Source organism: Plecotus auritus (assembly GCF_963455305.1).
Source record: "Plecotus auritus genome assembly, chromosome: 2".
Classification (NCBI taxonomy): Eukaryota; Metazoa; Chordata; class Mammalia; order Chiroptera; family Vespertilionidae; genus Plecotus; species Plecotus auritus.
The window spans coordinates 197,181,563-197,205,134 of record NC_137771.1 but is presented as its reverse complement, the minus strand read 5'-3'; the positions used below and the strand labels follow the sequence as shown (position 1 = coordinate 197,205,134).

At 37.9% G+C, this 23,572-nt stretch overlaps 1 protein-coding gene across 2 annotated transcripts in view; it reads left to right on the top strand.

Annotated features, from left to right (window-relative positions):
- The window catches only part of PRKCI (protein kinase C iota), a 72,958-nt gene that overhangs the window by 1,499 nt on the left and 47,887 nt on the right, over positions 1–23,572 (top strand). For both annotated transcript variants that reach the window (XM_080654043.1, XM_080654044.1), the window contains exon 2: positions 12,649–12,770. In XM_080654043.1, coding sequence (XP_080510169.1) covers positions 12,649–12,770 — 122 coding nt within the window. The remainder of the gene's footprint in view (positions 1–12,648; positions 12,771–23,572) is intronic.

The following is a 23,572-nucleotide window of genomic DNA, read 5'->3' as shown; positions in this document are numbered from 1 at the left end:
AAAAAACTCAGGCACTGGGAGGTTGAAACTGCAATGCATACTTGTACATTCCTGAAAGGATCAGTGAAGATAGCAAACTTTCAAAGCAAAACTCTCGTTTTGATTTCAAAGAAAATATAAACCCCTAAATGTTACTGATTGATGTGAGGACATACTAGTTTATTTTGTTTTCTGCCATGAAGCCTCTGATCTGTGTGTATCAGCTTGACTGTATTCAGAAGTTGTTCATAGGTATTTTGAACAATATCAGTGTTTTTGCTTAAATTGATCAAGGAGTTCTTTTGTTTGTTAATTTTCCCAAGGATATTTTTCCCATTGATTTTTAGAGAGAGTGAAAGGGCGGGGAGGGGGAAGAGAGAGAGACATTAATGTGAGAGAGACACATTGATTGGTTGCCTCTCCAGTGCACCCCAACTGGGGTCAGGGATGGAGCCTATACCCCATGTACCTGCCCTTGACCAGGAATTGAACCCACAACCCTTCCGTGCGGGACTGATGCTCACTGCGAACAGCAGCCAGGGTGATCAAGGAGGTCTTGATTTTAAAACAATGCCAAGAATGGTGTGTAGGTTTTTTTATTTATTTATTGTTAAACGGTTTGTAGTTGTCACAGTTGACTTGAGGATGGTCAGCTATGAATTTTGCGTTATGGGAAAAAAGCTTTGCTTCTTTTATTTTACCTTTAATTTAATAGATATTTCACTTTAGAGTGTGTTCCATTTTATAAAGTCTACAGTTCATGAGTTGTTAGGTACAGAGAATGAAAAACAGTACCTGGTTGTTGTTTTTAAGGTATCTGACTATTGGTACTTTAAAAGGTAGATGAAAAAATGAATATACACACATGGTAGGAGAGTGCAAATTGTACAGATGTAAAATAAAGTGTTCCCTATCTCACCTTCCCAACCTCCAGAGGTAACTGCTGTTGACAGTTGATTTCTGGTTTTTCTGGAGGTTGCCTTTATTATTTTAAAAGTTATAGTTCTGTTTTGTGATTTATCAACTTTAGATAATATCTTTTGATACTCATCTTTCAGATGAGAAATTGGATGCATACTACCTTTTGCTTTTTCTCCTCCTGGTGCCTCTCAATTTTTAATGTTAGTCTATTGTTTTTAGTCTTCTGATTTACCTTTATGACTTTAAATATGTAAATTCTTGACTTATTAAATATGGGTAGTTTTCAGTTATTCCAACTATGGAAGATGAAGAAACTGGTGCTTCTTCGTTCCCATTTTTATTAGTTTGACAAATGTACATATGCCTAATTAGTAAATTAAAATCATTGTAAGCTTCTCCTTTGGAAAGAAATCAAAGTATGCTATACTTTAGGAATGTATTATCATATTTTCTTGGCTCATTACCCTTTTAATGCTTGACTAAAATTTCTCCAAGACATTCAAGCTAACATTTTCTTTGTTTTATTTTATACCTATGAATTTTTGCCAAGGAATGAAAGAATCTCTTGCCCTTTAGTGCTTTTAATTCAATGAAAGCTTTCTAATAGTGCCTTCATTTCAAGCCTCATTTAAAGACAACATCAGCACTCTAAATTGTACCAATTTCTGCCTCTGAAATTAGATCTGTTAAGATTATATGTTTTTAACAATAGTCTAAATTGATGGTTATGATATTACAGTCACCTGCACATTACTGCAGATGAAACTAAAATGAGTCACCAATGAGGATAGTTAATAAACAGGTTGGCTAACTAGAACACCTACCTGATTTTAAAATAAAAATCCTTCTTGTCAAGAAATGTAAGGACAATCTGCATTGGAAAAAAAGTATTTTTATTTCAGATTTTCTGAATAGCTATTATCCAAGAGCTTTCCCCTTATTTCCTTCTAACAATATTTCTATCCAGTAAATGTTGAATCTCGGAATAGCAGCATTTTGTAGTGATTAAATGGCCCTCTCCTTTCAAAGATGTGTATAATGTTATCATTCTGTTAAATTTCTTTTTAGTACAAATGTGATGTCTCCTAGCTATAAGACATTTAATTAGATTTTTTTCTAGTTTTTAAGCAGGAGAGTAATAGCACTGAGACTCTGATTTTATTGGAGCACACCTAAGGGTGCCTGTCTCACAGCCTGAACCCCTCTTTCCTTGCCACGGTAGCTTGTCAGTGAGTGGCCTTCCTTCAATCATTACCCGAGTGGTATTAGTTCGGAGGAAGAGAAACAGGTTTTGTTGGTTAGTGATAGATTGCCATGGGATGTGATTATCCTTATATGAAATTACTTGTTATTATGGGATCAAATTTAACAAGGAAATGTCTGGACTACTCATTTCTTTACATTATAAGTGTTTAGGAAATTCTGTAAAAAGTGCTTTTTAAACTACTGCTGTTGAGCAGTTACAACAATCCAGAGTATTCTTTGTGAGCACATCTACAGATAAAAAGATTGTTAACTCCTTGCATATTTGGAATGTATAGCTGGTTCAGTGAAGAAATCAGCAGGATTTTTTTTTTTACTGTTAACAAGTCTTGGCAAGACTTGTTTTTTAAAGTATTGCAACATAATTTTAGTGATAGACTTTAGTAATGGTTCTAAGGAAATAAAAATACTGTATGGAGTTGAGAATTGGGGGAATGTTAGTTATTGATCCTAGAGCTTCTGCTTGGCACCTAACCATAGAGCAATTGATCCATAGCTTTACTGGGGAGAGAGAAAGGACATGGTGGCCTGGTGCCAAAAACCAAAACCAAAACAACCCTCTCAGAAATTTGAATTAGATGATATGGAGATAAGTTGCTTGTTAGCAGTGAGGACTAAAGCTGAAGAGTTGAGGGAGAGGCTGGTGAGCCCAGGACCGACCATGTGCAAGATCTAATGAAGCAGAGGAGAAAGAAACAGTTCTCTACGGAAAATTCTCCCTGCTGGGCCGATGTGGTTCAGTAGTTGAGCGTTCACCCATGAACAAGGTCATGGTTCGATTCCCAGTCAGGGCACAAATCCCTTGTAGGAGTGTGCAGGAGGCAGCTGATCGAAGTTTCTCTCTCATCATTGATGTTTCTATCTCTCTCTCCCTTTCCCTTCCTCTCTGAAATCTGTAAAAACATACATATTTTAAAAAAATTTTCCTAGAGCTCCAGGATAGCTTTCTAATACAACTCCCAAACCTCTTTTTAAGGTAACTTGAATGTTGTTGTTTTTTTTTAATGATTGAAATGGACCTTGTTAAAACATGAATTTTAAAAATTCTAGTCTTGCTTATGATTTCACATATTACTTAAATGTGTTTGAATTCAATGTAATAAACTTGTTGGCCCTGGATGGTGTGGCTCAGTTGGTTAGAGCGTTGTCCTGTGCACCAAAGGGTCACAGTTTTGGTTCCCTCTCCCTCTCCCTCTCCCTCTCCCTCTCTCCCTCTCCCCCTCTCCCTCTCCCCTCTCCCCTCTCCCCTCTCCCTCTCCCTCTCCCTCTCTCCCCTTTCCCTCTCCCCTCTCCCCTCCCCCTCTCCCCTCTCCCCTCTCCCCTCTCCCCTCTCCCTCTCCCTCTTCCTCTCTAGAATCAATGAAAAGCATATCCTCGAGTGAGGATTAAAAATAAATATATATATTGTTGAACATCTACTATAAGCTAGGCATGTGGTGCTAGGGTGGACACAGAGGATAATACAAGGCTCCGCCCTTGAGGAACTAAGAAACTTATAGGAGGAAAGACATAGAAGAGTCAGTAAATGTGTGTGTAAGGTATTTGCAGGGATGGATTCTGGAGAGGAGTTTGGGGTGAGGGAAGCCTTCCTAGAGGATTAAATGTTTGAGGCTTTTATTTTTATTTTTTAATATATATATTTTTTTATTGATTTCTGCACGCCCCCTACTGGGGATCGAGCCCACAACCTAGGCAAGTGCCCTGACAAGGAATTGAATTCAGGATCTCTTGGTCCATGGGACGACGCTCAATCCACACCAGCCGGACTATAGTTAATTTTGATGTACTAGTATGTTATGGAAAGACCCATTTCATAAATTTTCTGTTTCCAGATTTTCTTGGCTATTCTTGTATATTTTCTCTTCCAGATTAATTTTTGAAGGTTTTTATAGTCCCCCCCCCCCAAAAAAAAAAAATCTTACTGGCATTTTGATTTGGAATTGCATTGAATTTATAGACTAATTTGAGAACTGCCTGTTTTATAATATTCAGCTGTCTTACAAGTATATGGTATAATACCTATTTATTAATTTCTTTCATGTTTTTCAGTAAGGTTCCCATCCCATAGGTCTTACACATTTCCTGTTAAGTTTATTCTTAGATATTTTATCATCTACACTAATAAAAGAGTAACATGCTAATTGACCATACCTTCACGACACCCACCAGCCAATCAGGAGTGAGTATGCAAATTAACCCAACAAAGATGGCGGGTTAATTTGCATGCACAGGCATGGAGCTGCCGGGGGCGGGGCTGGACGCTTGTGTGGTTGCCATGGTGACGACGCAGGCGTTCAGAACCCCAGCCTCTGGGGGCGTCTGGGCAGGTGGGAAGGCAGCTCCGGCTAGAGCAGGGGTGGGCAAACTTTTTGACTCGAGGGCCACAATGGGTTCTTAAACTGGACCGGAGGGCCGGAACAAAAGCATGGATGGAGTGTTTGTGTGAACTAATATAAATTCAAAGTAAAGGAGCGGAGGGGAGAGCAAGAGAACCCTCCGCTCTTTTGGCTCCACGGGCCGGATAGAACAGCCGAATGGGCCGGATCCGGCCCGCGGGCTGTAGTTTGCCCATGGCTGGGCTAGAGCAAAGGCGGTGCCGGCAGCCAGGGGAAGGAAGACCCATTCTTGCACGAATCTTCATGCATTGGACCTGTAGTTCTTTTATAAATTGCTTTTATAAATTTCTGTTGCTTTTATTCCATTTTATTATATGCCATTTATTTTTCTATGCTTAAATCAAACTGGCCACCTTATTAGTTCTAATAATTTCTTAGTTAACTGTCTTAGAATTTAGAGGTAGAAAATGCCATTTGCAAAAAACAGTTTTGCCTCTTTTTTTCTATATATCTCATTTATTTTTCTTATCTTAACCGTATGGCTAGGTTTTCCAGACAGTGTTGACTTTTAGCAATGATCAGTTATTTAATGAAATATGATCAATATCTAGAAAAATTTAATAAATTATGTTCAAAGATACCCAGTCTCATTTTTTGCCTTTGAAGTATGTTAAAGAGCATAGGAACTAACTTTCATGATGTACCCACATGTTCTAAGAAATATGATAGTGTTTTGCACTTATTTTTATTTAATTTTCACATATCCAGAAGTATATATCAGTATCTCCATTTTATGGATGTTAACATTGAAGCTGAATAAGCCACAGAGAAATTTCTTTTTTCCCTTTTACTATATTAGTAGGGCTTTTTAAGGTAACTTTTTTGTTTTATTGTCAAATTCATATTTCACAGTTATTCTTTTGGAGTCAATTTTCGATCTCCTTTATTACTTAAAATGGTTTATGACTTTTTACAATTAACAATTAACTTGAGGGGTGATACTTTGAGATTGTATGAATATTCTATTCCTCCAAAACCTTTCACCCATGGTTTACCATCCATGGATAATTCTACCTAAGTCTATTATATTGGTGATTCCAAATAAAACTTTTGTTTCTGATTATACATTTAATTATACATTTAAAGGAGAAAAGCTTATGTTGAGAGAGCAAAAGGACTGAATGTGGTTCTTTTTATTTATTTCTAAAAGCAATTAGTCCTAAGGAAAAACTTTAGATTCTATATTTTAGAACATAGTGAATGTCTTCAGAAGCTCAGTAGCAAAATAAAAAATGCATTTTTTTTCCTTTTTAAAAAATTTAGCTAAAACTATATCTGAATTTGTCATTTTGGGAAACCTTGTGGTGAAGCAGACTACTAGTATATTCTGTTGAAGACTAGTGGTAGGAGGTAATTTATTTAACACTGAAGTTAAAACAAGAAAAAAATCTTTCATGCATAATTTGTTTTATACCTTTGAAATGTAATATCTTTATTTTGCAGCTCATTTTTAGCTTTGCTACTATGATAAGGATTTTGTGATTATGGAGTATATGAACATGGTGTTTTCCCAATTACTTAGAGAAGTGTTTATAAAACTCCCTTAAATATTTTAGTTCCTGGAACTTAAGGAGTGGCAGTTGATAAAGCATGACTCCTTCACTGAGACTCTTTAGGAAGTATGTACTCATGTTTTCTAAGGATTCCACAGATTTTAAAAAAGTATTTGTATGTTCTGATAAATATTTTTTAGCTCTTGAGAGAAATAAGTTTTCTGAAAAGTCCCTATTGTGTTAATTTTTAACTCCATGTGGACCTGAATAAGGAAGTGATAGGTTGAAGATATCTGATCATACTAATTATTTTCCCCTTGCATTAAAAAATGATAATGTCACACTTGTTTTTGCCAAAGAAATTTTATGGGAGCCTTTCCTTCTCTTCTGATTTAATTCTAAAATACATTTCTGCCAACCCTTACTCTCTCATGCTAATAACCTTGAGCATATTTTGAAAGAAAAGTTGCTTTAAAGTAAGCAGATTCTCTGTAATGTCGTTAGAAGTAGGAACTGTTTTCTATTTAAAATTTTTTAAATATTTAAAACAATAATTATAGAAGTTATTCAAAATTTGTTTTATATTTTATTTATATTTATTTTATTAGAAAGTAAGTTTTATAATCATCCATTTACATGGTAGAAAAATTAATAATTATACCATTAAGCATGAGGGAAGTGTAGACTGGGTCTAGGGCACAGGGGCAGGCTGGGAGATGACAATGGTGGGAAAAGGGGACATATATAATACTTTGAACAATAAAGAATTAAAAATAATAATACTTGTACCATTCAGAAGGGTCTAAGTACAAAGTACATCTTCTTTCCATCTCTAGTCTCAGCCAAATCCCCAACTCCACTATCCAGAGTTAATTACTTTTAAAATTTTGTTTTGTTTTAATATATCTGTTGATTAATATGAATGATGACAAATTTAACACTTCTTCATTATCCTCTCATCTGACTATTTTTAATCGTTCTTGTGGTTACATTTATAGTTTAAATAATATACCTTTTCCTGCTTTTCTTTTTCTTTTTAAGAAAAAAAAAAACATTTTAAAGTGTACACTTCAGTAGTATTAACTACATTCATATTGTAGCACAACCAATCTCCAGAATTTTGCGTTTTGCAAACCTGAAACTCTGTCCTTAGTGAACAACTCCCCATTTCCCCTCTCCACAACACCTGACAACTACTATTCTACTTTCTGTTTCTATGAATTTGATTACTCTAGATACCTCATATAAGTGCAATCATTACAGTATTTGTCTTTTTGTGACTGGCCTTTTTCAAGTCAAGGTTTATCCATGTTGTATCATGTGTCAGAATTTCTTTACTTTTCAAAACGAATAGTCCTTTAGTCATATATATATGACACACAATTTTATTTATTCATCTGTCGATGGACATTTGGATTGCTCCCACCTTTTGGCTATTGTGAATAATGCTGCCATGAACATGGGCGTCCAAATATCTGGTGGAGTATCTGCTTTCAGTTCTTTTGGATACCAAGAAGTGGACTTGCTGGATTCTACGGAAATTTCATTTTTACATTTCCACCAACAATGCAACAATTTTTCTCCACATCCTTGTCAACACTTGTTATTCTGTTTGTTTTTTAAATAGTCAGCACCCTAATGGGTGTGCAGTGATACTTCATTATGGTTTCCATATGCATTTCCCCAATGATTAGTGATGTTGAACATGTTTTCATAAATTTGTTGGCCATTTGTATATTCTCCTTGAGGAAATATATGTTCAAGTTCTTTGCCCATTTTTGTATTACTAGTTTAGCTAGGGTACTGACTCTCCACTAGGAAAGGAACATTTTTGAACTTATACTTCCATTTATTTTTTTCATATCATGATTTTTCTTAGTAATTTTTACATTGTAAAGGTTTATAACATCCTACTCTTTAAAGCATAGTTTTTTCTTTAAAGCGATTTAGAAAAGAATTTATAATGAATGCTTATGTAAGTGTTATGCACTTGAAGATTCCAGGTGATGTGATTAGATGCTTAGAGGAGGGAAAAGTAATCTTGTGTCAATAAAACTTCTCTTTTTTAAGGTTTCTCTTAACTCTTGTTGTTTGGGGCAGGTATGGTTTCTGGGGTCAATTTTATCCCATCTGTTTTCAATCCTCTAGGACTTTCTCATAGTTCCTGGTATGCTGTTTGTGCCTTTTTTTTGTTTGTTTGCAAAGCCTTTGATAATATGTCATTTCAGTGGGCCCTTAGGATGAAAAGATATAGATGTGTGTTCCCTCTACCATATAAAACCAGAAGCATCTGAGTTTCGCTTTTAGAAGGTTGGATTATTTTTATCTCTCTAATGAGGTTTCACTTCTATTTATTTTATTTATTTATTTATTATATTTTATTGATTTTTTACAGAGAGGAAGGGAGAGGGATAGAGAGTGAGAAACATCGATGAGAGAGAAACATCGATTCGAGAGAAACACCGATCAGCTGCCTCTTGCACACTCCCCACTGGGGATGTGCCCGCAACCAAGGTACATGCCCTTGACCGGAATCGAACCTGGGACCCTTCAGTCCGCAGGCCGACGCTCTAGCCACTGAGCCAAACTGGTTAGGGCTCACTTCTATTTAAATTATTCTATGAATACATTTTTTTTTTTTTTTTTTTTTTTTTACCAAGCCCACAACCGGGGCATGTGACCTGACCAGGAATCAAACCATGACCTCCTGGTTCATAGGTCGATGCTCAACCCCTGAATTACACCAGCTGGGCTATTTTTTAAAATTTATTAAATACATATAGAGTATGCTATAGGCACTATTTTAAGTATTATAAAAATTAATTCACTTAATCCATTAAATCTTTATAATACCATATGAGATATTATTCCTATTTTATAAATGATGAAGTTGAGCCACAGAGAAGTTAAGTAACGCATGTAAGGATACACAGCTGGTAAATGATAGAGCCTTGATGCAAACCCAAGCATCCTGGCTTTAGCTCTCATGGTCTGAACCATTAAGCTGCCTCTTATATGCCATTCCTCTTTTCTGGAATGCTTTTTATTTTTACATTTCCCTTGCTTTCTTTAGAGTACAACATGTGACACCTCCATTCATTTAACATATATTTTAAGTGAGCATCCATTCTGGTCAGACACTGCTTTAGGTATTGGTGATATAGCAATGAGCAAAATAGAGTTCTTGCTTTCATGGATTTTACATTTAGTTGGAGGAGACTTAAAATATGTATAATTTATATATGTTGGCAATGTATTTTCTCTGAAGAATCAAAAAATTAATTACCTTCAGGTATTAAAGTAGACTAATTTCCAAAACAAGGATTACATTTTTCATTAGTCAATCTCTTAAAGGTGTGATTGACTGTTTGTATCCATTATATTTTTTGTCAAAACAATATCATCTGATAATAGCTATTGTGGAAAGTTGTGTCTCAGATTAGCATTAAGCAGATTTATACAGGAGGACTCTTGGAATCGATAGCTATGGAGGAAGAGGGAAGGGAAGGGAGCAAGCTTAGGTAGGAAAGAATCAAGATGCTCTGAAATCTCAACAGAAACCTTAGTTAACTCTCCAGAGAGTGAGTTCTGAAGAGGAGTTCACACTTCAGAGCTTTCCTGAGTCACATCTAGGGCCTTTTTATACCCCACATCGAATTAGTCATTGGTTGTGGGCTGTTTCTAGGAAGGGGGTGTGATCATATGCAAAGAGTGAAATCTCTGAAGGAGGCTGACAGCTGGGGATTGTCTGCTGGTATGCTTCCAGCAGCTGGTATAATAAATGCTCCATTGCTAATGGGTGAACCTGGAGGTGGGGAGTGCGGAGGAGGAAGGTCAGATTAAAGCATCCACCATGAGGTTATTAGAAGATTTGGATTTTAATTCATGTTCTATTCTCTACCTGTGAGACATTGGCAGATATTCTAGAGTTGAAAGTGTTTTACTTTTAAAATTGGTAAAATAGGATTAGTATGTCTAGTTTGATGGTTATTTTGAAGATTATATAAGATAAAGTTTGTTTAAATGCCTGGAACATACTCAGTATTCCATAAATGTTTATAGGCAAAAGAAACAGAGTGATATTCCCTTGTCATAAGTACATTTTCTGGAAGATGGATTTCTCCTAGAAAGTATTTTTTCTATACTTAGTTAAGAAATATTTGAGTCCTAATTATGTCACTGGTTATGTGAATATATTTAAAAGTCCAAAATTTTTGTCTTCCAGTTGTTTACAATTTAGTTGAGGATGTGTTATCAGTATATGATGAGTTAAAAAACAAAAGGTGGAACATAAAATACATGTTGGACAGGTTTAGAAGTATAGACTATTGGACTTGTTTGGTTGAAAAAGGTTTAATCGAAGTTGGTGTTGAAGTACCTGTTAAGATTGATCCCCACCTCCCTCCATAAACTGAGGAAATGTCGGGATTAAAGATTGGATCATCAAGGTCTTAGGTTTGAGGATTGTGAGTTAAACCAGATATTTGTAGTAATTAGTGTTGGAAATGATGGGATCAAGTTGAGAATAGAAATTAGAACCAGATTATCAAGAGTCTTAAATACTACAGAGAGTTGGAATTACAGATTTAGGAGGCCCCTACATAGAGATAATAGTTAAAACTTTGAATATGAAGTAGGTTTGAGGGACAGGGAATGAATGAAAGAATAATAGAGCAGGAGTAAATATCTTGTGATTGAAGACAAAAGTGTTCAGAATATAGTAGAAAGAGAGCCAGGGTAGCATACTGTTAAGAAAGCCAAGGCAAGAGGGTTCTTAGAAGAAGGGGCAGAAAACCATGAGATACTTAGGAAGAGAATGATTATCAGAAAAAGGCAATTCAATTTCTATGCTTAGTTCTCTGCTTACCTTTAATAGCCCCTAATACTGCAGTTTTAACTTTTTTTTGCAGATGACTGAAATTTTTAATCTCTTGTTTCCTGCTCTATGCTCCAAATACTCGGGTTTATTCACAGTTCCTAACACAGTGTCATTTCCTTCGTTTCTTCAAAAATATTTATCAAGTAACCATTCTGTGTTAGGCATTATGTTGGCCACTAGGAATATAAAGAGCTTACATTGTAGCTGGGGTAGGTGGTGGACTACAAACATTGGTTTATCTGTCTGGTGGTAGAAGAGGTAGCCAGGGCCAGTTCACAGAGGGCGTTGTAGACGCCAGGACTTTGGATTTTACTCTGCATAAGAGACAAAAGGCATTTGAAGAGTTTAAAACAGGAAGCACATGAGCTACATTAACTTTGTAAACCCTTAGAACAGAGTGTGACACATAGAGATGGTTATATAAGTGTTCCCTTAGAGTCATTCTGTCTGTTTAACTTACCTTTGGAAGGATGACTGGCTGACTACTATATGATTAAATCATAGGCTTCTCATGGCTCCTTGGAAGAAGCCCCAGGCTTCTGCTTAAAACATCTTTTTTATTTATTTTATTTTTTCCATCACCATTTATTTCCTCTATGCCCTCTTCCACCTCCACCCACCCCTCTTCTCCACAATCACCACACTGTTGTCCATGTCCATGAGTTCTCTCTCTTTTTTTTTTCTTTTTTGCTCAATCTCTCCCCCACCCCTAACCTTTCCTCCCCCAGCTGTCTGCCTGCTCTCTTTCTGTGAGTCTGTCTCTAGTTTGCTTGGTAGTTCAGTTTGCTCATTAAATTCCACATATGAGCGAAATTATATGGTACTTATCATTCTCTGACTGGCTTATTTCACTTAGCATAAACTTCTCCAGGCTCATCCATGGTGTTGCAAAGGGTAAATTTTCTTCCTTTTTACGCAGAGTAGTATTCCATTGTGTAAATGTACCACAGCTTTTTATTTTATTTTTTAATACATTTTTATTGATTTCAGAGAGGAAGGGAGGGGAAGAGAGAGAGAGATAGAAACATCAGTGATAAGAGAGAATCACTGATCTGCTGCCTCCTGCACGACCCCCAGTGGGGTCAAGCCTGCAACCTGGGCATGTGCCCTGACCAGGAATTGAACTGTGACCTCCTGGTTCATAGGTCCACACTCAACCACTGAGTACCACAGCTTTTTTATCCACTTATCTACTTTTTGTTACATTTTAAGTTTTATAATGAATGGCTGCTAGGTGGACTTATATATTATTGCTTACACATTTATGTCTATTCTTATGTTTTTTGAGTATCTTACCAATTTAATTTTTACTTTGGTTTCTTACCAATTTAATTTTTACTTTGCACAGATAGTTTACTGGAAGCAACACATGTTGATGCACATACAAAACTGCTGAAGTCCATCAAATCGTCAGACATTTAGTAATGTTTAGCAGGGGTCCTCAAACTACAGCCCGCGGGCCACATGCGGCCCGCTAAGGACATTTACCCGGCCTGCTGGGTGCCGCTGCCTGTCCTGCTTAGCAGCCGACTCATCCCGGGCCCGCAGTGCGCATAGGAATTTGTTCATAGTTTTGGTTTTTTTTTAAACTATAGTCCGGCCCTCCAACGGTCTGAGGGACAGTGAACTGGCCTCCTGTTTAAAAAGTTGAGGACCCCTGGTGTAGAGCATTATTCATTTTAATCATCGTCTAACTCGAAACTCCTTTCTTTTTCAGGGATATCATGATAACACACTTTGAACCTTCCATCTCCTTCGAGGGCCTTTGCAATGAGGTTCGAGACATGTGTTCTTTTGACAATGAACAGCTTTTTACCATGAAATGGATCGATGAGGAAGGTGAGTGGTAAAGAGAGGATTGCAAGTGTAAGCATTTGATTTAGATACTATTCTTGTCATTTATTTTTAAAACATAATAAAAGTCCTTATTAATTTAAGGGGGGAAAGGTATACTACAAATTGATGCCATTCTTATTTTTCTTTAGGTATTTAAATTGAAAGACTACCAAAGAGTACCATCTTTGTTTTGCCCTTTTTACCCTAAAATAAAGTGAAATTAGTGTGACTTTTTTTCCAGCAATAAGATAAATATCTCATCAAATAGTATTACATTTTACTTTAATTTTGAATTTGTATTGTCTTATATTTTAAGTGACTTTTAATAATTTGACAGTATTTTTTACTGTATATTACTTTAAAGAAAATGTTATGGAATAAAAGTGATTGACAAACATTATTTGAAAGACTGTGGCGGAAATGCCATACCTTAGTGACTTGTACTCAAAAAGCATTTATTGAGTATCTGTGTGTCCAGGATAGTATTTTTCTATCCCCACACTCACAGTCTCAGGGGGGACAGACGTGTGAAGTGTGGTGAGTTAAACATGAATGCATAGGGGCCTTGGAATACAAAGGAAGCAGAATCAACATATGCCTGAAGTCTCTGTGATGTTTGAACTAAACTGTAACAAAGAATAAAAGTTTTTGAAGTGGAGGAGGTAAGGGAAAAACCATATACAGTGAAGATATAAAAAGGCACAGAGGTAAGAACATGGTGTTTGGGGAAGAGCATTAATTCACTGTGTGGGAGTGGTGTGAGGTATGAACTTGAGCTAGATCCTTGCTACTCAAAGTGTGGTCTGCAGAACTTACTAGAAAGGGAATCTCAGGCCCCATTACAGACCACTGAATCAGAATCTTTATTTTAATAGGATCTACAGTTGAGTTGCATGAATTCCTGAAGGCTTTGAAAGCCACATTTGACTTTATTTTGCATGATGGAATGTCATTGAAGTGTAGTCAAAAGATCTTTCCAAGCTGGTGTGGCTCAGTGGTTGAGCATCAGCCTAGGAACCAGGAAGTCACAGGTTTGATTCCCAGGCAGGGCATATTCCCCAGTTGTGGGCTTGAACCCTAGTGGGGGGTGTGCAGGAGGCCAGCTGATCAATGATTCTCTCTCATCATTGATGTTTCTATCTTTCTCTGCCTCTCCCTTCCTCTCTGAAATCAACAAACATATTTTAAAAAACTGATTTAGAGACAATTCATTTAGAGACAATTCAAAATATCTTATAGTACCCTTATATTTTATATTATCTTTGCTTGGAGAATTCTGTTCCCAGATTGTCACATGGCTTTTTCTTTCTTGTCATTCAAGTCTTAACTCAAAGGTCAGGTCCTCCAAGAAGCCTTTTAGCCCTATTCACTTTGCATCTTATTTGTATGGTAGAATGTAAGCGCCATGAGAGCAGAGATCATGTTTCACTGTGGAATTCCAGTACCTAGGGCGGTACTCCGTAATAGTATACACATAAATTGTGACTTGTATGAAAGGTTAATATCAAGTCTTTCCATAGTGTAGTTTTATTATGGGAGATTTAAGCATTGGGAGTTGTGGTGTGTTCTGTTTTTTTCTTAACAGTAGCATATTTTAGGTAACAGATTCACAGAGTAAATTCAATTAATTATCTGATGAAATAGTCTTATCCTTTTATAATACAACTAGAGGCCCGGTGCACAGTGGGCGGGTGGCGGGGGAGTTGGGTCCTTCAGCCCAGCCTGCAATGAGGTCAGCGTCCCATGCCCTGGCTGGCCTCTAGCCAGAGGCCTGCCTGCTCTCCCTCCACGGGCTGGGGCACGTGGGACGCTGGGGCCCATTGCCAGGTCAACGCCGCCAGCGTCCAGCACCCCTGCCGCAATGGGTGCTGCCATCTTTGTGACTGAGTGATGGTTAATTTGCATATTACCATTTTATTAGATAGGATTCATAGTTTTTCTCTCTAAATAGCTATTAGGTGTCCTAATGTTCTGGGGGAAAACAAGAAAACTGTAGCCTTTGCCTCATTCAAATAAAAAAGTTAAATTTTCCATTAAGGTTTGTTGATTCCCTTCTTGCCCTGGTTAATTTCTGATACCAATCTTTTCTTGATTGTAGGCATACAGAGCCAGTAGTAATTATTTTTGAGTTCCTTGCAATTATTTTTCAGTTGTAATTTTGTCACCTTTGTTTTTAGCCACGTAGGCATTTAGGACATGCTTATCTGGAGAAAAAGTTTTCTCTAGGATGTGTGGAAGACAGAACTATAAATTTATTTCTCTGCTTTATGAGAAACACTGTTTTAGAAGCTAAACTTTTAATTGTGGGGTTTTATATTAGAGTAAATAAAGATTATACGCTTACTTCATTCCTTTAAACAGATTTATGGCAACCACCCTTTTTCCTTGTGTTCAAAACCAGTTTTACTGATTTGTTTTGATGTACATGTGGAAAAACTGGTTTGTTTAATGGAACTAAAGACTTTAGAATGAATAGTAAAATTTTGTAATAATCATACCTCCTTTTCTCAGACTGTGAGAGTGGGTGGAGCAGAGAATGATAAATGTGACTTTTTAATTCATCATTTTTTAACTGTGGCCATTTTTCCTTAAGGATGCACTTTTTATATTTACAACCTAATAGTATTTTCTAACCTTCTAATTTCTTCAGGGTTTGATTACCTGGTTTAAGTTTCACTATGTTTCTTTCTGTCCTATCTCTTTTACTAGAAAGTAACCTTTGGACATTTTTGTTTCTTATTGAAGTTTTTATTAAGGATATGGGGTCATAGGTTCAATTCTGGGTCAGGGCACCTGTGGGCTTGATCCCCAGCAGGGGCCATGCAGGATGTTGATGTTTCTTCCTTCCTCTCTCTAAAAATAAAAAACATATAAAAACATGATTTGTGTGAAGGAAAAATTATCTCTGGGCATCCTCAGATCCCCAGAAGTAGTTGCTATAAACAAATTGATGTTGTATTTTTCTGTGAATATACAACTAGAAGGGACAAGGTAATAGTTTTTTTTTTTCTTTTTTACAAAAAGACTGATATTGTACAAGCTATAATTTAATGTGCTTTTTCACTTAACATCTTGTGGCTATTTTTTCATATCAGTGCATGGAGATTTATCTTGTTCCTCTTAAAATGTTGTGTGGTATTATAACATGGTTGTATCCTAATTTATTTAACTATTCCCTTTTGATGGGTATTTGGATTGTTTATAAATTCATTATAAAAAATATTGGTGCAAAGAATATGTGTGTGCATAAATTTTGGGGGGGCATCTGTACTGTATTATCTCTAGGGTAAATTCCCTGAAATGGAATGTGTCCTTGACGATAGATGGCACTAAATTGACTACCAAAAATATTGTACCTTTGTTATACTTTCACCAATAGCATATGTGAATGCTTTTTTTTTTTTTATACCCTATAAAAGACTATGTGAGGGGAAAAACTGAAAATGATTTGCAGAGAGTGGGAGAGGATATTATTTGGATATAGCTGTTTAAATTCATGTCCTATTGGTTTAGATAAGTTAGATTCATGGAAATTTAAAATGAATATAAGTGAAGAGAAACCAAGATGGCGGCATAGGTAAGCACCTAAACTGCTGCCTCGCACAACAGTTTCAAAACTACAACTAAAAGACAGAACGGACACCATCCAGAACCACAGGAAAGCTGGCTGAGTGAAAATTCTACAACTAGAAGTAAAGAGAAAAGCTCACAGAGAATTGGAGGTACGGCAAAGGGGCTTTGTGCGCGCAGAGAGGAAGGGCGGCCGAGAGCCTGGCTGACTTTCTCTGGCGGAAGGGGGAAGGAAGCCCCCGACCGCACCGAACCCCAGTTTTGACTGCACTGAACCCCAGTTCCGGGCGAGCCCCTGGGGACCCACGCTCTTACAGGGGGAGTCTGGACTCTCGGGCGGAGACTCAGGAGCTGGGGAAGGCGGAAATCTGAAGGCGCGCGTGCGCTAGAGCGCACAAAGGCTGCGGAGGTTGCCACAGGCTTTCCCAGGTGGAAGGGAGTCAGAGGCTCCTGACTACATGGAGCCCCAGTTCTGACTGCACTGAACCCCAGTTCCAGGCGAGCCCCTGGGGACCCACGCTCTTGTGGGGGGAATCTGGACTCTCGGGCGGAGACTCGGGAGCCGGGGAAGGCAGAGGACTGAAGGCGCACACGTGCCAGTGTGCACAAAGGCTGCGGAGGTTGCCACAGGCTTTCCCTAGTGGAAGGAAGTCAGAGGCTCCTGACTGCACTGAGCCCCAGTTCTGACTGCACTGAACCCCAGTTCCAGGCGAGCCCCTGGGGACCCACGCTCTTGTGGGGGGAATCTGGACTCTCGGGCGGAGACTTGGGAGCCGGAGAAGGTGGAAATCTGAAGAGCGCGCGCTAGTGCGCACAAAGGCTGCGGAGGTTGCCACAGGCTTTCCCTAGTGGAAGGGAGTCAGAGGCTCCTGACTGCACTGAGCCCCAGTTCTGACTGCACTGAACCCCAGTTCCAGGCGAGCCCCTGGGGACCCACGCTCTTGTGGGAGGAGTCTAGACTCTCGGGCGGAGACTCAGGAGCCGGGGAAGTCAGAGGACTGAAGGTGCGCGCGTGCGCGCAAGGGCAAGGCTGACTGGAAGCCAAGACTGTCTGCTCCGCCCTGAGACTCCACCCCATCTAAGCTGAGCACAGAGGCTATTGCAATTTGGCAAGTCTAATCCTATAAGGCTGTCTCCAGCACCGAACTTCTCCCAGCATAGACACAGCTGATCCTTACAGCCAACTGGCCTGGAGGTCAATTCCTCCCAGTGATACCAACAACAATCAAAACTTAATTACAACAAAGCTGTACACACAGTCCACAAAGGGGTGCACCAAGAGTGTCCACCTCAGGTTAACTGGGGAGGCCGACCCACTGGGCCATATAGGAAACCTAGCACACAAATCTACCCTACAAACTCAGGGAAGCAGTGAAAATGCGGCGTCAAAGAAACAGATCACAAATTAAAGAAATGGAGGAAAACAAACGACTGGATATAGAATTCAAAACCACGGTTATAAGGCTTTTCAAGAATATCCTAGAAAAGGCCGATAAATATAACGAGACCCTCGAAGATATGAAAAAGGACCAACTAGAAATTAAACATACACTGACTGAAATAAAAAATATTATACAGAGACCCAACAACAGACTAGAGGAACACAAGAATCAAGTCAAAGAATTGAAATACAAAGAAGCAAAAAACACTCAACCGAAAAAGCAAAAAGAAAAGAAAAAAATCCAAAAAGTTGAAGATAGTGTAAGAAGCCTCTGGGACAACTTCAAGCGTACCAACATCAGAATTATGGGGGTGCCAGAAGAAGAGAGAGAGCAAGATACTGAAAACCTATTTGAAGAAATAATGACCGAAAACTTCCCCCACCTGGTGAAAGAAATAGACTCACAAGTCCAGGAAGCGCACAGAACCCCAAACAAAAGGAATCCAAAGAGGACCACACCAAGACACATCATAATTAAAATGCCAAGAGCAAAAGACAAAGAGAGAATATTAAAAGCAGCAAGAGAAAAACAGTTAATTACCTACAAGGGAGCACCCATACGATTGTCAGCTGATTTCTCAACAGAAACTATGCAGGCCAGACGGGAGTGGCAAGAAATTTTCAATGTGATGAATAGCAAGAACCTACAACCAAGATTACTCTACCCAGCAAAGCTATCATTCAGAATTGAAGGGCAGATAAAGAGCTTCACAGATAAGAAAAAGCTAATGGAGTTCATCACCACCAAACCAGTATTATATGAAATGCTGAAAGGTATTCTTAAAGAAGAGGAAGAAGAAAAAAGTAAAGATAAAAATTATGAACAACAAATACATATCTGTCAACAAGTGAACCTAAAAATCAAGTGATTTGAAAACCTGTGGAACAGAATAATCTGGTGAATATAATAGAATCAGGGGCATAGAAAGGGAGTGGACTGATAATTCTCAGGGGGAAAGGGGTATGGGGGGGTCAGGAAGAGTCTGGACAAAAATCATACACCTATGGATGAGGACAGTGGGGGGGGAGGTAGGGGCAGAAGGTAGGGTGGAGGGGAGCTATGGGGTGAAAAAGGAGAAAATTGTAATAATCTGAATAAAGATTTATTAATAAAAAAAATAAAATTAATATAAGCATTCTTTGGCATAAAAGTTTGGAGTTTTTCTGAATTCTGGGAGCTTAAACTTCTTCCTGGCTTGAATTATAAAACTCATGTGTTATTAGGGGAGAAAATTGAGTGCCAAGGTGTAACAAAACCAAATTTAAGATAATAAGGAACATACTTCTTTTATGTGATATTTTCCAAGCATCTTTAGTCTGGTGTAATTTTAGCTGGTGTGCTGAGAACTAAAATAGCAAATTGTTCTTCAGACTTTTTCTTTATCACCCCACACTATATGCTAACTTTGGCAGTCATGTCAGTGAGGAAAACTTTTTGACTGAATGTCTAGTTATTCTTATTTCAGTTACTTTGATAGCAGTATTATAGCTTCAAATTTGGTAATTAAAAAATGAAATCAATATCAATAAGAAAAAGCATCTAAGTACCCTTGAGCAGATCTCTTTGTAACTCTTATTTTCCTCCTGCTTTCTTTAACATTTCTTGTAGTGGACGCTTGCTGGTGATGAATTCTTTCAACTTTTCATGTCTTTATTTCATATTTTTTAAAAAATGGCTTTTTTGGGTGGTGGGCACACAATGCAACATCAGGATGATATATCATAGAATTGTATAACGCAGTGGTCGGCAAACCGCGGCTCATGAGCCACATGTGGCTCGCGAGCTGCGGTTTGCCGCTCTGTTGACTAATGAGTTTGCCGACCACTGTCGTATCTATCTACCCTTTACCTCTATGCACACAATATGCCACAATTGCCTAATCCTCACAGCTTCCAACTACACGGTAACATTTAGTCTAGTCCAGTGGTCGGCAAACTCATTAGTCAACAGAGTGGCAAACCGCGGCTCGTGAGCCGCATGTGGCTCGCGAGCCGCGGTTTGCCGACCACTGGTATAACCTATATAATTTTTTCTCCTTTTAATATTTATCTTTATTGTTGAGAGTATTACAGATGTCTTCCCTTTTCTCCAATTGTTCCTTTTATTAGCCAATGTGACCCCAGTAAATTTTAATTAAAAATAAAATGGCTTTATTGAGGTATAATTGACATACAACAAACTATATGTTTAAAAGTATACAATTTGAACCTGGCTGGTGTGGCTCAGTGGTTGAGTACCGACTCATGAACCGGGAGGTCACGGTTCAATTCCTGGTCAGGGCACATGCCCGGGTTGTGGACTCGATCCCCAGTAAGGGGGCATGCAGGAGGCAGCTGATTGATGATTCTCTCTCATCACTGATGTTTCTATTTCTCCCTCTCCCTTCTTCTTTCTGAAATCAATAAAAACATACTTTTGAAAAAAAAAAGTGTAAAATTTGATGAGTTTTAATACCCAGAAAATCATCACCACAAGCAAGATATGGAACATATCCATTACCCTCAAAAGTTTCCTTGGGCTTTGAAATTCCTTACTCCTGCCCCTCCATCCCAGGCAGCTACTACTGATCTGCTTTCTATTGCTATAGATTAGTTTGCATTTTCTAGAGTTTTATAGGAATGAAATCATACAGCATGTCTGATTTTTGGGTGAGGGGGTTGGTCTGGCTTCTTTCACTCAGCATAAATATTAATGTATTAGGGTTGTGTGTATTAGTTTACTTCTTTTTATTGCTGAGTAGTATTTCATCATCTTGATGTACCACAATTTGTTTATCTATTCTTCTGTTAATGGACATTGAAGTTGTTTCCAGTTTTGGGCTATTACAAATAAAAGTGTTTTGGCAATCATTTACAAGTTTTTGTATGGATATATGTTTTATGTTATATGCTGGGTATATATGCTTGTTTTTTATAAAATAGGAAAAGACATTTTTGAAAAAGAGATGAGGGTGGGGTATTGCACTGCAGGCACATTCGCAGGCAGATGGCTTTTATTTATTTATTTTTATTGTTTAAAGTATTACAAATAGTAGTACATATGTCTCCTTTTTTTCGCCCCCATTGACCTCTCCCCTGGCCTCCCCTACCCCCCAGTACATACCTTTACCTGCCTTCCCCCCAGTGTCTTGTATCCAGTGGTTATGCTTATATGCATGCGTACAAGTCCTTCGGTTGATCTCTTACAGCACCCCCCTCCAACCTCCCCTGCCTTCCCACTGTAGTTTGACAATCTGTTCAATGCTTCTTTGCCTCTGTATCTATTTTTTCCCCCTTTGTTTCCTTTAAAAAATCTTGCCTCTGCAGAAATAAACATATAATAACAAAAAATGTTTGAGTCCCAATTTCAATGTCCAAGAGTTCTGAGTCCCCGTTTCAATGTCAAATAGTTCCTTATGTGTACATGTCAGCAATGATATCTGGATGGTGGGCACATGGTGGCAATGCAGGTCCGACCCTTTTAGAAAGGAGCTTATGTGAAAGTTAAGGATCTGGATGGACATCGATACCTTTTTAAAACTGTTTATGTTTGGTAATTCCTGGAAAGTCTTCCTGCCTTCCCAGGCATAGTGCACCCCACGCAGAAGACAGCTGGCTTAGAAGAGTCCCCAAGTACTTCTCTTAGTTCTGGCCTCTGCAAAAGAACCAGACTAAGGCCCACCTGGGAGAAACCCCTTGCAGTAGTGGGGTGGGGCTGAGTTGAGAGGTGCGGCAGGAGAGGCTATAGGAGCCTGTTAGGGCACCAGTGCTCCCAGACTGCAGCTTATGCTCTGGTTTTGGGGAAAGTCTGTCCTTGTTAGCATCCCATCTCCAATTGCATTGTGTTCCTTCCCAAACTCTTCTCTCACTCATCCCTTCATCCCAGGCAATCGCTGATCTGCTTTCTGTTTATAAATAACAAAGTGTAATGTTTTATGTGCTTTTAAATTAATATAAATGCCATTATTCAGCACATAATTCTGAAACTTTCCTTTCTCCACTGGGCATTATCTCTTGAGTTTCATTCTTGTGGAAGGAGAACAATTATATTCCCTTTTAAGAATTCTTTTTTTTTTATTGTGGCAAAATATACATAACATAAAATTTACCATTTGAACCTTTTTTAAATGCACAAATCAGTGTCATTAAGCACATTTACATTGTTATGCAACCATCCTCACTACCCATTTCCAAAACTTATTCATCATCCAAACAAAACTCTACCCATAAAACAGTAACTCCTCATCACTTATCATCTAGCTCCTGGTAACCTCTCCTATATTTATTGTCTCTATGAATTTCTCTCTATGAATTTGTCTCTAGGTCATCTTTGATTTTGAAAGATAATTTTCCCTGGTAAATAATTTTAGGTTGACTATTTTTTTTTTTCATTCTGTACATTATCTTCTAGCTTGCATTGCTTCTGATGCAAAATCTGCTGTCAACATTATCTTTGTTCATCTGAATATAATGTGTCTCATTGGCTGCTTTAAATTTTTTTCTGTTTATCACTGGTTTTAAGCAATTCGATAATGGTGGACCTTACTTTAGTGTTCTTCGTGTTTCTTGTCTTGAGATTTGTTAAGCTTCTTGGATCCATGGGTTTATACTTTTTATCAAATGTGGAAAAATTTTGGCTATTATCTCTTTAAAATTTTTTTTCTGTCATCACACCCCTCCTTCATAGACTCCAGTTATGTGTGTATTAGGCCTCTTGAAATTATCATAAAGCTCAGTAATGCTCTGTTAATTTTTTCAGTCTTTCTCTGCATTTCATTTTGGATACTGTTAATGTTGTGAATTGAAGTTCATTAATCTTTCTCTGCTATGTCTAATCTGCCATTAAGCCTACCTGGTATATTTTTTTATTTCAGACATAGTTTTTCTAGCTGTTCAGTTGGGTCTATTTAAATAGGTTCCAACTTTGCTTAACATGCTGAATACCTCTAGCTTTTGAACATGTTGGATATAATTATAATCACTCTTTTAATGTCCATGTCTACAAATTCTTTGTCAATTCTTTGTTATGTGTCAATTCGGGGTCAATTTCAATTGATTGATTTTTCTCCTGTTAAGGGTCATTTTCCTGCTTCTTCACATGCCTGGTTATTATAATATTTATTAAATTCTGGACAGTGTGACTTTTGTCTTACTGGATGTTGAATATCTTTGTATTCTTATAAATATTTTTGAGCTTTGTTCTGGAGTGCATTTAAGTTACTTGGGAACAGTTAATTCTTTGTTGCTTAATTTCCAGTATCTTGAACCATTTGAAAATGTATTTTGTATAGTTTTTTGTTGTTGTTTTATGTGGAGGGTTAAATCCAGTTCCTATTACCCCATCTTCTCCAGAAGTGGAAGTTGAGGATGGGCAGCTTGATAGGATAGCATGTGCGTCTGTAACCACTAATTTCCACCTCCCAGAAAAAAAGAAGTAAGAAGCCAGAAATCCATTAGTGTTGTAATAGGGCCCAATGTTGAAGGAATTATCACCTAAGCACCATAGCATTCTTGGGAAGTTTTTACAAATCTATATTTTAAGTAGGAACACAGGGTTCAGAACACTATCGACCATGTCCAGAGGCAGTGGGGAGATCCTGGTGGGAACAGACTTAATCTGTGGCAGACTCAAATATCAGGGAGAGGAGTGCAGTGGTGCCAACTTTGGTTTTAGGCTATATTGATTCTTTTAACTGTGGGGCACTGAATTCAGTCATATATTGGAATATATATATATATATATATATATATATATATATACACACACACACACACACACACATATATATATATATATATATATATATATATATAT